At 39.4% G+C, this 13,279-nt stretch overlaps 2 protein-coding genes across 2 annotated transcripts in view; both read left to right on the top strand.

The window, feature by feature from the left end:
• Positions 1–5,510, top strand: part of tet1 (tet methylcytosine dioxygenase 1) — a 33,504-nt gene extending 27,994 nt beyond the window's left edge. Inside the window, exons 9-12 of the mRNA XM_088420850.1 lie at positions 31–168; positions 293–469; positions 562–709; positions 2,063–5,510. Coding sequence (XP_088276976.1) covers positions 31–168; positions 293–469; positions 562–709; positions 2,063–2,901 — 1,302 coding nt within the window. The 3' untranslated portion in view covers positions 2,902–5,510. The remainder of the gene's footprint in view (positions 1–30; positions 169–292; positions 470–561; positions 710–2,062) is intronic.
• A 1,039-nt stretch (positions 5,511–6,549) lies between these two features.
• Positions 6,550–12,846, top strand: eif4e1c (eukaryotic translation initiation factor 4E family member 1c). Its single transcript, XM_088421395.1, has 7 exons — positions 6,550–6,636; positions 7,762–7,844; positions 9,463–9,558; positions 10,866–10,929; positions 11,011–11,124; positions 11,259–11,398; positions 11,950–12,846. The coding sequence occupies exons 1-7, from the start codon at positions 6,619–6,621 to the stop codon at positions 12,062–12,064; spliced, it is 630 nt and encodes a 209-aa protein (XP_088277521.1). The 5' UTR covers positions 6,550–6,618; the 3' UTR covers positions 12,065–12,846.
• The last annotated feature ends 433 nt before the right edge of the window (positions 12,847–13,279 follow it).

The raw sequence follows: 13,279 nt of genomic DNA, 5'->3' as shown, positions 1-13,279 counted from the left end.
CAACCAAATGTTGCTGGTTCTCTTCTCTAGGTGGAACAAGAGGAGAAAGGCAATTCCTGTCGGCTTGGCTGGAGGGCGGGACGTCCTTTTTCGGGAGTTACGGCTTGTGTGGACTTCTGTGCCCACGCTCACAAGGACAACCACAACATGAATAACGGCAGCACTGTGGTAAGCGAGTCACTCTATACACTGCAGCCGCAGTCTCCTCTCCCAACCACCAAGTGGTCCTGGCCCATTTGGTACAGGGTCAAACAAAGAAATTGACCCTTGGTTCCTTCTTTATCTTATTCAGGTTTGCACTTTAACAAAGGAAGATAACCGCGCGGTTCGGAATATACCTGAAGATGAGCAGCTCCATGTTCTTCCACTCTACAAGATCTCCGACAGGGATGAGTTTGGTCGTGTTGAAGGACAGTGGGCAAAGATACAAACCGGTGCACTCCAGGTTTTGTCATCCTTCCCAAGAGAGGTCAGCAGAAACTGAATTTTCTAACACGGGAATAGCACCAATAACGCTATGAAATGTGAATTAGAACATTATCTATGTCTGTTTCTTGGTAGGTGCGTCTGCTAGCAGAGCCGGTGAAATCAGCGCGCAAGATAAGGCAAGAAGCTCGTTTGAAAGCTCAAGCTGAGAAGCTGGAAAAGAAGCTTGGCCTGAGCCCTCTCACTCCTTCTAAAATAAAACGAGAAACCCCCACCAAAGGTGGTAAGTCCAAGGCGCCGTCATTGGTGAAGTTACACATGACTTTCAATACATATTCAGTACCAACACCAAGATCAAACATATTGTCTTATGGGACATGGTCAAACTGTTCCCCATGGGAAACATGCATAATTAAATTCACAAAATGCATCACTTTAGAACATAAGTGTAAACTATCCAATCTGGCTGTCGGTGAATAGCTTTGTAGTTATTTTTTTGATGCATCGTGTTAGTTTGATAGGATTTCAAACGTTTACTCTATCCCCCTGGCCTGCAGGCGATTCCTGATGAGAGTGAGGCAGGTCCTAGTCAGTCAAGAAAGGATCTACCAGGAGTCAGCTGCTGTAGAAAAAGACTTTATGAGGAAGGAGAGACAAAAGGAATCAAGACACAAGAAGCAGGGACAGAACAAGGAGAGATGGGAGGTGACACAAAGAGAAGCAGATGACATACCAATAGGATTTACAAAACAAATGAACCCGACTCTAACGTGAAACTCCCTGTGTTATGATTAGATCATGCCATACAGTAGATAAGGGCTCACCTGTATAAAAATAACTGTGTATTGTTATTACTGAACCAAAAATAAAATGTCAAGAGATGTGTACACAACTAGTACCTGACTACAAAACAGCCATAGATATGATTAGGTGGCTACAATATTCTCATTTTGAAATGCATGCCAACAGCGATAATAAGATAATGTCCATGCTTTCCATCACCTTTGATGGACAATGGCATCTGCTAAAATGGGCGCCACATTGATACATGTTTTAGCCTAGTTTAGTCTACTGTAAACATGTGTATCGATGACAAGAGAGCAGCGCAAACAGAAAACAAATCCTGGAACAAACAGACTTTCAAAGTTACTGTACAAAGGGGCGCTTTGAATGGAGTGGATGCAATTTTTTTCATTGAGTCCTGGTTCGTTGCTTCTGTTAAATCGATTCCACTGTATTTGGAAACAAATCAGGAAAAAGTATATTGCAGGACATTTAAATCAAGGTGGCAAGTTGACAGCATCACACACAGAGGTTGTGGATCGTGGGTTCGGTTCCAGCCATGCCCTTCTTTGGTTGAGTTTGCATTTCCTCCCCATGCCATCTCTGGGGGCTCCAATTTCATCCCGCATTTCAAAAACATGCATGGCAAGGATATTGGACATTCTAAATTGTCCGTAGGTGTGATTGGGAGCAGGAATGGTTGTTCGTCCCTGTGTGCCCTGAAGGGGATATCCCGTTTACTGCCCGAAGACAACTGGGATAGGCTCCTGCATGCCCACGAACCTCATGAGGATAAGCGGTTAAGAAAATGGATGGATGCTATTGAAATCAATATGTTTTCTGTTTCCAACAGAGCAACATACCCTTTACAACAAAACATCGCCTCGCCCTGGCAGCGTGGATCGGTGCCAGACCAGCACTTACAGTCAAAGCACCAGCAACTACTACCAACAGAGGGACCTCATTTCCCCCAACCAACAACACCACCCGCACGGGTTCCCGTTAGGAGCGAACAGCTCGGTCTCGCCGTATCAGCCAACCAGCCATGTGAACTACCCCTGTACTTTTAAAAGTAAGCCTGGTGAGGCGTACTCACCCCTGCAAAGACCCTTGGCCAGTGAGAGCGCCCCTCCATCCTCATCCTTCTCCCCTCAACCTACTTCTGAGGGCCTCTACAGCAGACTGAACGGACTCCACAAGTTTGAGGAGGAAGTGAAGCAGGAGGAGGTGTGGTCGGACAGCGAGCACAACTTCCTGGACCACGACATCGGCGGAGTGGCAGTGGCGCCGTCGCACGGTTCCATCCTCATCGAGTGCGCGAGGCGGGAACTGCACGCCACCACACCCATCCTCAAACCCGACCGCCGTCACCCCACACGCATCTCCCTGGTCTTCTACCAGCACAAGTCCCTCAACGAGCCAGGCCACGGGATGGCCATGTGGGATGCCAAGATGGCCAAGAGGGAGCGGGAGAGAGAGGAAGAAGAGGAGGAGGAGCGATTGAGGAGGGAGGAAGGCGGGAGTGGAGGACGAAGGGAGAATGAGGGGGGTGCCGGGTTGGACGGCGAGGGCACATGGAAGGCCAGGGACGTCCCCACACGGCAAACGTGGACGCTACCGAGTGACGGAGTCATCACCGTGTCCCCTTACGCTCTCACTCAAGTGACAGGTCCTTACAATAGCTGGACTTAGTCAACACACACACACACATGCACACAAACACACACACTGTGCTTATTTATGCCTTACCTCAATCAACTTGAGACTGCTTCTCTTGTTTTTTTTTCTACCTGGTTTTAATCATGCTCTTCTGATCCCTGACTATAGGAAGCCCTTTGAGTATTTATTCAATATCCTTGATAATAAGTTTAAGAACTTTTGATATAATTGGACAACTTTGGCACTCAAGTAGGACAACTATTTGTTAATAGTGAGGTAAAACTGTCCACTAGTTGACATCTGCACTCTCTTAGAAACATTGTTTTATCGTGTTTTCGATAGCATTGATATCCATCTTTTAAGGCCCATGTACTAGTATGCACTTTGTCCAAACTAGTAGAACATGTGTCAACTAGCCAATCTAGTCATAGTATGTAGTTGTCCCATGCCAGAATTGTCTTACTAGTGTAGAAAAGTGTGCAAGTTCACACATACAGTTAAGGCTTTATTGAAAGCTATTTCTGCATTTATTCTATATCAGATATCCATCTTAACCTTATTTGGCATGATGGAACTTTTTTTTTAATCCCTGATATCCATCTTAAAACACATGTACTACTCTGCTCTTTTTTCACTACTTGTGTTCAATCTTAAAATAGATATCAAGTATTTCAAGTCGTAAACAGCTTTCCATACTATTAGAGCATGGATGCCAACTTGTGCACAGTTTTGCCTCATTAATAAACATAGTTTTGTTACAAGTATGCCCAGTGTGCAGAAATGTCATGCAGTTAGGGAAAAAAAAATACTAGTAAGATGGAGTCATTCTACCACTAACCTGTCTTACTAGTTTAATGGTAGGGAGGAAAAGTTATGCATAAGACTGTTGTGCTTGGATAACAAAAAAAAAATACTCAAACAGCTAGCTTTGTGCTCCTCGTCTTCCTCGGAGCAGAAGACATATTTTGGGGCTTTTATTTTTTTTTCTTTTGTTATAACTGTGAGTTTTATGTTTATAAAAGAGATGGTGCTTTGAAGCATTTTAAGTAATTTTGTAACTGGTTTTATATATACGATATATACAGCATACAGTGTATATGTATGCACATGATAAAGAACAAAAAACATGATTATTTATTTCTGATCATTTCTATTTAATTTCTGGTGTTAAGCCTGTTTACTGCAAGAGCTCTATGATTTGATAACCTGTTGCATCACAATTAGAATGACAGTGGTACCTTGCTTTCGTTTCTAGTTCAGTGCCATTCTCACTGTACACACTATATCATTTCTATATTTACTACGGATGATCTCATGTAGCATTATGGCTTCCCATACCTGCTCTCCTGGTTTCTGTTATTACTGAAAGAAGTGATTTGTTGTCTGGAAGGTTGCTAAGAAGCACTTTTTTTTTTAATCATTTTCTCTCAAGCCTCACTTGAAAAATTGTCCCAAACGTTTGGCCAAATTATGTATGTACAGATTGGGAATTTTATATGAAAATATATTTTACAGTTTTATTTTACAGTTTTCTTGCATTTAAAAAAACAAAAACAAAAAAACACTTAGAATTCAGAGCAATTATGATTTACATCAACAACAAAGTGCTTATGAGTGGCACTTATTTCATGTATGTTCACTTTCTTGAAAAATTGGAATGACCAGAGTTGGGATAATAGGATTTTGGAACTTTTTCTGACTCTATATTTTATTGGTGCTCATTCAAACATATGGTTGTCACTTATGCCAAAATATTGCCAGTTAGTACTGTATTTGCATACAAACAAATCTGTAAATCAAGGTGCAAAAAAAAAAAGAAAAGATTTCCATCATCTAATCGATTTTTTAAAATATTAGACTGGGAATGAGAACCCTTTATTTCAACTTTTGTTGGGGGAAAAATCATTTATTTAAGCAGTCATAGAAAATGTCATACTTTGAGTCTAAATAAGAATATTTGATTTTATTTTGAAATCCATTACATCATTTAAAGTACTCTTGAAAAAAATATCTGCACAAATGTCACACAACTTGTAATGTAATTTACTCTCGGTGCTAGTAGGACAAGTTAATTCACTGACTCAACCTGGTTTTATACTTTATATGGATGGTGCTCTTTTTAAACTGAAAAAAAAAGTACTGGAACCAATACAAAAAGTTGTTTTCATGCTGTTTATCATGATGTATTTGTACTAATCATAGTCCAGTTCTAATGTCTTCTGGAGCTGCAAACACACAATTAAATGAATGTAAGCATGTTTGGAATCAATTGATTTGTAGGAAACTCCATTTTGAAAAACACAACACGATTCAATTATTGTATGAGTCCACATTACAAAACGATGTTAATTTTTTTTCCATCAACGACAAGCTATCACCAGCATTGAAAAACTTGGAGACAAAAAAAGTTTTTACTCGTTAAAACCTTATGTAAATATGTATGTGAACAATATTGTTTTTACTGTTTTGTGTGTAGACTATGGATTCTCGTATTTTGCAACAGAATTACTGTATGCGGCAAACAAGATTATATCCATTTTAGACTTGAGAAAAGACTAAATTTTGCATTTCTTTTATGGATGTCTGATCTCTTTTGAGATTGTGAAATAAAGTCATATTTATATTTTGGACTCAATCATAAACCTGTTTATGGTGTTGTCTCCTTTATAGGCCTCTGTACGTACAATATTGGCTCTGCTTTTATTTAATTTTGTAAGGTGCTGTTTTACAGTTAACCCAAAGATTAATGTTTATTTTCACAACACAGTGCAGTGCTTGAGGACGTACTTCATTGACTCACTGTTGTGGAATTTAGACTTTGTTCTCTTCATGTCTAAGGATGAGTCACTCACCTAATTTGATGTGGGGTGACTCCGGAATCAATGATGGATTGGCTTTCAAATACGAGACAGTAGACGTAATTTAAAAAAAAAAAAAAAAAACATTTAAAAGAAACAATAATGTAACAAATACATCTGCATTTTTAAATTGGGTAATTTATTTCAAAGTCTTTCTAAAACATTTAAAATATGACAAAAACAATATTTTTCATACATTTAAAAACGTTTTTAATGAAGTATGTATTATCATTGGACATTAGGTCTGAAATTAAAATGTCGTTATTGTATGTCAAAATAATCGTTTTAGACTAGTGAGAGTATTACGTTTTTGGACTGCCTCACCTTCAGCAGACAAACATACCATTCCCATATATTTTTGTATTTATTTTCACATTCATTTTAAACGTGGAAAATTAACCTTTATTTCGGATTTTCTTCAAATGACAAGAGGTGTTCATTGATATTCTATGTGGTCAAATTATTGCCAGTCGTTTAAATTTGTGATAAATGACTTCCCGTTCTGTACTGTACTAGACTTTTTTTCTTCTTTTTTTTTTTTTTTTACTGTAGTAGACGCCAGTTTGTTTTTTTATATTCTAGACGTCATGAGATAGCATTAATGTCGTAAGGATGCCCATATAAAGTTATGTAAAGTTTTTGCTGTGATTGGTCAGTCATATTTGGGCGGTATTTGGTACATATGTTGAATTACTTTTTTTTATTCTAATTTAGAAAAACAGCGTGTCCATTATCAAACGTGATTGTTTTTTTTCTTATGATAAGGGAGTGGTCATATGTATTTATGTAGCCCTGAGGTGGTCAACTTTGTTTGGGTGAAAGCGGCTTCCGTACGTGAGAGGCTACGTTGTGACGCAGTGGGCTTAACGGGCAGATCATTTCTACTGTCAAGATGGCGACATCGGAACCGGTAAGTGGAGCAAGCGCTAACTCAGAAAATCGACCGGTTTGCCTCGCAAAAAAGGCGGCCGCATTTCTCTTTATTTCCCCATGTTGTAACTCATGCGAACCTAGTTAAAAGACATCTGATGTTTTCCATTATGTCCTTGTGGTGTCGTTCACCTCGGGCGGTTTCTTTTTGGCGTGGGTAGCTGTTAGCAGCATTTAGCATCCAGCGAGTGACTCACTTTGTCGGCTGGGAGGGAGGTTTAGCTAACTAGACGTCGCATCATTCAAACTCCATTCAGTCACTTGTTGGGATAAAATAAACGAAAACGAAAGTGTACCTAATATAATTGAAAACGAGTCTACGATTTCGTCGCAGCTTTCATAAGCTTTAAATGAACATCGTCTTGAATCGTTAATTAAATTGTGACACGTGTGTGTATGTAAGCTGGAAGCTATGCTAGCCGTAATGCTAACACCGCAGACTAAATAAATACATCATGAACGACAAAGAAAACTGCGGCACTGTTAACAGTCGTGCTTTTATCAACGTGTCAATCTGTAAATGTCCGATTCGTAGTCACCATCAGCTGTGAAGAAGTTTATCATGAAGTCAACTTGTGTGGGCTTTGGTTTCTGGAACTTAGATTTGATCCGTTTCTGTTCATCATTTTGCCCATTGCGTGATCTGAAAAGCTACATGACTGCGAGTTCATGCACACAAGCTAAAATACGCGATCGCATATTCGCTCGATATGTTCAACCAATGTTGGTAACGTTGCCATTCCAAGCCATCGATCTTTCGAATCAGCTCCCATTGAAATGAACTCAAATGGTGTTATTCCGTTCCTGACTACACAAAACCACCACATCGTTGAGCGTATTTTTTTAATTGAGAATAATATCACTAAATTAGTGACATCAAATTTCAAGCAGCATTGTGGTGCCTTAATGTTGACAACGCCGTGTACTGTACAAATCCCAACTAATAGTAAACACACTATACTATAGTATAAAGCCACAGTACATGTTCAAATGGAAAACAAAACTATGTTTTAGGTATGTTCCACATATTAAGTTGCTCAATAGTGATTGGTATGATGTGCTTAAATAAAAAGTACGAGCACCAATGTGTCTTGTCTTCTTGTAGAAGGCAACTGAAACTGAAGAGTCGCAACCTGACAGCCAAATCGCAAACCAGGAACAGTACATCAAACACCCTTTGCAAAACAGGTGAGTAAATGCATGAAAATGAAAATGGCCCATGCTTGTGCTTCTGAAACCCAAAAGAAAGATCATCCCCACCAGATACCATTTATGGTAGAAGTTTTGTTTTTACATGGCAGAACACAGCATAGGAGGGAAAACACCAGGACGGCCTCTATTGAACACACTTAGTTTAGTAGCTCGAATGACTCGAAAAATATAAATCAAAAGCAAATGTACAGAACAGTGGACACAAATGAACAGTCTGGGTCTCAGGTGAACATATGAATTTCTTGTCTTGTTGCTAGATCTCATAACCTAATAGATAATACTGTATCTGCCAGTATGGAGTAGTACGGGAAATTTAAGTAACAAATAAACGACCATAAATATTATGAACGTGCCAATGAGAGTGAAAATGTCATGATTGTGAACTAATGTTACTTATGTAGGACACGTTACAGTTTACACTAAGGATTTCTTAAAAATATTTATCTAAATGCATTTGTATAAAAAAAACAAATCTGTTTTGTTTTTTTTACTCTAAAATATCATTTTTTAAAGCCAAAGTAAAGACATGCATTCAATAGTAAAGTGATTAATTATATCAAGTACTTGCTCTGAGACATTTTCTATGCGAACCTTCATGTGTAGTAAAACAAAGTTTTTGAAATGCCTTGTCCAATGCAAGTCTAATGTCCAACCCTTGTGCAGTATTTTGACTATTTTTGGGTCATTTTCTTCCACATCATTCTCATAAGGGATGGCACACTCCAGGTCGTGTGATAACTGCTCGGGCCTTGTTGAATTTTGATGTTGTCACCACCTTGGTGAAATTTCAGCTCTACTTTTAATGCTTTCTCTTTGATTTGAAAGTCTGTGGTCCCTTGAAGGACTTGTCAAAATGTCCTAAAATGGCTGGCAGTGGATGAACAAAAAAGCGTTCTAGAAAAAAAGAACAGGAAACTGAGCAAAAAAATTAAATCCCGCTATAATTCTTAGATGAAATAATTTGTTGCCATTCTTGACTGCAGTTATGGGAACCTATTCATTCTTTTTTGACTGTGGTCGTTTGTTAATAGTTCTCATTCTAAGTGGTTTCTGGACCATTCCACTTGTCCAGGCTTATCCTGTATGTCGGTGCTGCCTCGTGTTGTTATAGTAGACAATGAGCATCTTCGCGCCTGGTCCACTGTTGAAGAGTGTAAACAGACAGGCATATACCCTATCAGTGTTTATGGCTTGGGTGCAGGATGAGTGTGTGTGGCCGGATGGAATAAATGTAGCAAAGGGGAGTCATGGAGTTCAGCTGATGGCCCCACGTTGCCCCCACTGTCCCCGCCCACTCTCCAGACAAATGAAAGAATCACCTCAGTGGCCATAAACAAAGGCTGCACTTGTGCTGCACTTTTCACTCTTGCCCAGCATTCATACGCATTGCCGTCTTCCGCTACATCCCTCATTTATTGCTCTAATCAAATCATGCTTGTTATCGAAACGGGCAAATGTTGGACATGTGAGCGTATCAGAGACTATAAGAGAGTGTTCGTCCATTAGAGACCTCATTAATTCATTCAAATGTTTTTTTTCCACCACATCTGAAAACTGACCGTTTGTTGTTGTGTGTCCCCCCCCCCCCTCTCAGATGGGCCCTGTGGTATTTCAAAAACGACAAGAGCAAAAGCTGGACAGAGAACTTGCGACTTATTTCCAAATTTGACACAGTGGAGGACTTCTGGGCGTAAGTAATCTTTGCTTGTGCAATCAAATCAGCATTTTAATCACTGTCCTCCCAGGAATTCCATGGTAGTATTTCCATATGTTTTTTTTTGTTTTTGTTTTGTTGGCGGGGGGGGGGGGGGGGGGGGCGCTCAATAATTTTGTAAAATAATATTGTGTTTTCGCTCCTTTGCTGTGTTTTTTTTTTTTTTTTTTTTACACCAAGGTCCACTCATGTATTTTTCAGTAAACACAAAACATTTATCTGCAAATGATCAATGACATAATCTGAAATGGTTAAATGGCTAAAAGGATTAATTAATCGAATTTCGGTTAGTCGTGTTGGCAGAGTTTAATACACATCTGACTGCCCTTTTGGACAACTGTTAAAATGGGCGGCTCTGTGGCGCAGTGAATAAGCTCGTCCACCTCAGAGTTCAAGGGACCCGAGTTCAAATCCACCTGGCTCCGGCCTCCTTGTGTGGAGTTTGCATGTTCTACCAGAGCCCGCGTGGGTTCCCTCTGGGCACACCGGCTTCCTCCCACACTCCCAAAAAAAAACATGCATGGCAGGTGAATTGGTCATACTAAATTGTTCTTAGGTATGATTGGGTCCGTGAATAGTTGTCTGTCTCTGTGTGCCCTGCGATTGTCTGGCAAACAGTTCAGGGTGTCCCCCGCCTTAGAAAATAGATGGATAGATGTTATCATTGATTTCATGGCAAGAACCAAGCCGCTAACCCAAGAAAAACGAGGGGCCATCCTAAATTAGAAGTTGAATGAGATGGTGTCCAAACCTTCGGCCTGTATTTTTTTTTCAAAATATATATCTCAGCAATGTTGAAAACCAAGCTTCAATATCAACTGTCTAAAGGTGCCATGAGTCACCACCATTGGTACTTGTCTTTTTACCATACAAGAAAGGATCCAGACTAACTTGAAATATCTTGAAATATCTTGAAATTTCAATCACTAACGCAAGTAGTTTCAGAAAGAATTGACTTTGAATGAGTACTATTTCTAAATCATGTCATTGAACAGACAAATATAAAACTGAAACTCTCGAGGGAGAAGACAATCTCGTCTGAGCAGATTGTCTCTTTCAGTAATATTTCCCAGAACAAATAATGGCAATTGAAAGTGGCTGTTCCTTCTTTTTACTGTTATGAACTGGACATGACCAGTTCTCAATAATATTTTTAACATTGCCTCAGCACCCTCGCTGAGATTCTCATCTGATCCAATTTGCTTTTATAGAGTTGCATGCCATTCATTGGTCAGTTTGATTCATTATTTCTTTTTCCTGAGCCTATGATTTGCTTCTTTCAGATTATACAACCACATACAGCAACCCAGCAAACTCGTCTTTGGCTGTGATTACTGCTTATTCAAGGTAGGTTCTCCTGGCATCCCACAAAGCTCACACATATGCTGCTTGTGACAACTGTAATTAAACGCCTGTGGGATGTTCCAGGATGGCATCAAACCCATGTGGGAGGATGACCGCAACAAACTGGGGGGGCGGTGGCTAATGACCCTCAATAAAGTCCAGCGGCACAATGACCTCGATCGCTACTGGATGGAGACGGTGAGTCCACACAACAGTATTTCACAGTAATAGATTCCATTTGTAAAGGATTTTGAGGTATAATATTTGTCTAAAAAGAGATGCATAAATACGGTTTTGATTGATTGAATGATCGATGACATGTGTTTTCACAGCTTCTGTGTTTAGTGGGTGAGTCGTTCGATGAGGCGAGTGATGATGTTTGCGGCGCCGTGGTCAACGTCAGACACAAAGCAGACAAAATATCCATCTGGACCAGCAACTGCCAAAACAGGGACGCCATCATGACGATAGGGTAAGCCAAAATGTCGGCCAAATGGAAGAGTGGAATAAAATCCTGGCCAAAGCCAAGATCCTATGGCATTTTAGGGGGAAAATGCTGTTTTGAGCATATAATTTTGTTTGAATGTATTTGAATTTCTTTTCAATTAATTTGCCAGTCGAAAATGTCTACTCCTCATTAGCTGCACACTTCTTCGGTTATTTCCTTGTTTGTAAGAATTTGCATCTAAGCGCTGAGGACACAAAAGGTTCCACCAGAGGGCGCCGAAGTAATTAAAGTAAAAGTCAAGTCAAAGTAATTCAACAAAACCCCTGTCAAATTTTAAAAGCAAATACGTAAAAGACAAATTAAAAAAAAAGGAAATAATAAGAATGTTTGACTTGTTCATGATGTAACCTTTTTGTTGGTTTTGTTCATTGAATGATAAATGTTTGGGGCTAAACTTTTCTTTTTTACATTGATAAACAAATTGAGCACAAGAAGACGACACAGGCCTTATAGTTATTATAGTGTTCTATAGTATATTATTATAGTGTATTTTGTTTGTTTACTTCCCATTGCAGACAAACCTATAAGGAGCTTCTGAGCATCCCCAGCAAAGCCATGCTGGGCTACCAGTCACACGACGACACGTCCAGCAAGAGCGGCTCCACCACCAAGAATATGTACTCCGTTTGAAAGGCCCCACGGTTGCTGCGTTTAGATTTTAACAACATTTGCAAGTCCAAATCATCATCATCGTGGTAACATTTTCACTCATAGACAACTACCACAGTGTTATTCCTTTTCACAAAGAAAAAAATCACTACTGTTCAATTTCAGTGTGTTCTGGTTTGCAACATGGCAAAAATAACAATGTTTTTTGTTTGAGGGGAACCATATGCATCAGAAATAGTTGTTGGGCGGTGTTAACTTGGTTTATTTTGTCAAGTGTTACACAATGAGCTGACACACCATCTGCAAGAAGCTACAATATCTTAAAGGTTTGGTAATTAAAAAAAATAAAATAAAAAAAAAATCATTGCCACGTTCCCCAGTGGTTTAGATTTTTAAGGCCACTTATTGTTTCAGCCATGCTGGAATTGTGGATTATTGCTTGTAGTTTTTGTTTTTTGTTTACCCCCTTTTGCCCTCTTTACATTTATTTATAATGTATGCCTTGCAGTTGAGGTCAAATTATTATTTTTTTTTTTGTTACGGATGAAAATGTTGACTACTGCATTCTTAGATGACATTTTTTACAGTGTACCATACAGTAAAGATACTTACGCAAATTTTTTGTGTACTTTTCACTGTTATCTCGCTAACTAAATTGTAGATAGACACACTCCCTATCGCACTCTCTATTGATGCAACTTTAAAAGATAATTGTGGAGTGACTTGCATAGTGTATCTTTATCCCCCCCAAGATGTATATTACTTTCTTTCAAGTAAAGGTTCAGTGCTTTGCATTAATACCACATGCTACCCCGTGTTGTTTTTGTGGTACAAGCAGAGATCTCAAAAGTTGCTTTAAATGCTTTCTTTTGCAGATTTGGTTTATTTTATTATTATTTTTGCCCCTATTCGTATCCGTATCTGATCTTTTGCTGTTAGTTTGAATGACACAGCTCTGATTTTTTTTTTTCTCTCTCCCCATTGCAGCTCGGGCCACTTGAATATGTGGTACTAAATCCGATGCGTATCAAATTTTTTTGACATGTGACTTCAGTCTGAACAGCCAGGTCGCAAAACCTCTGACTTGGAAGTAACAAACAAGAAACAAACTTCACAATTCTGTATTCAAACAGGCGAACTAAGTTTGGAAAAAACGAAACAACAATAGTGGGCGAGGCGGAGATAACCCAATGAAGGGAGAATGAGGGGTATTTTGTCTCTTTCTCGCTCGGAGCA

Source organism: Hippichthys cyanospilos, chromosome 8 (genome assembly GCF_059441005.1).
Source record: "Hippichthys cyanospilos isolate Australia breed blue-spotted pipefish chromosome 8, RoL_Hcya_1.0, whole genome shotgun sequence".
In the NCBI taxonomy this organism is placed as follows: domain Eukaryota; kingdom Metazoa; phylum Chordata; class Actinopteri; order Syngnathiformes; family Syngnathidae; genus Hippichthys; species Hippichthys cyanospilos.
The sequence above is the reverse complement of the archived record's forward strand: the minus strand, read 5'-3'. Positions and strand labels throughout refer to the sequence as shown.

What these genes read in the sequence shown, in the direction of transcription:
- eif4e1c (XM_088421395.1), top strand. An exon ending in AAACACCCTTTGCAAAACAG is followed by an intron (nt 7,845 to 9,462) that starts GTGAGTAAATGC and finishes CCCCCCTCTCAG; the next exon opens with ATGGGCCCTGTGGTATTTCA. An exon ending in ACAGTGGAGGACTTCTGGGC is followed by an intron (nt 9,559 to 10,865) that starts GTAAGTAATCTT and finishes TGCTTCTTTCAG; the next exon opens with ATTATACAACCACATACAGC.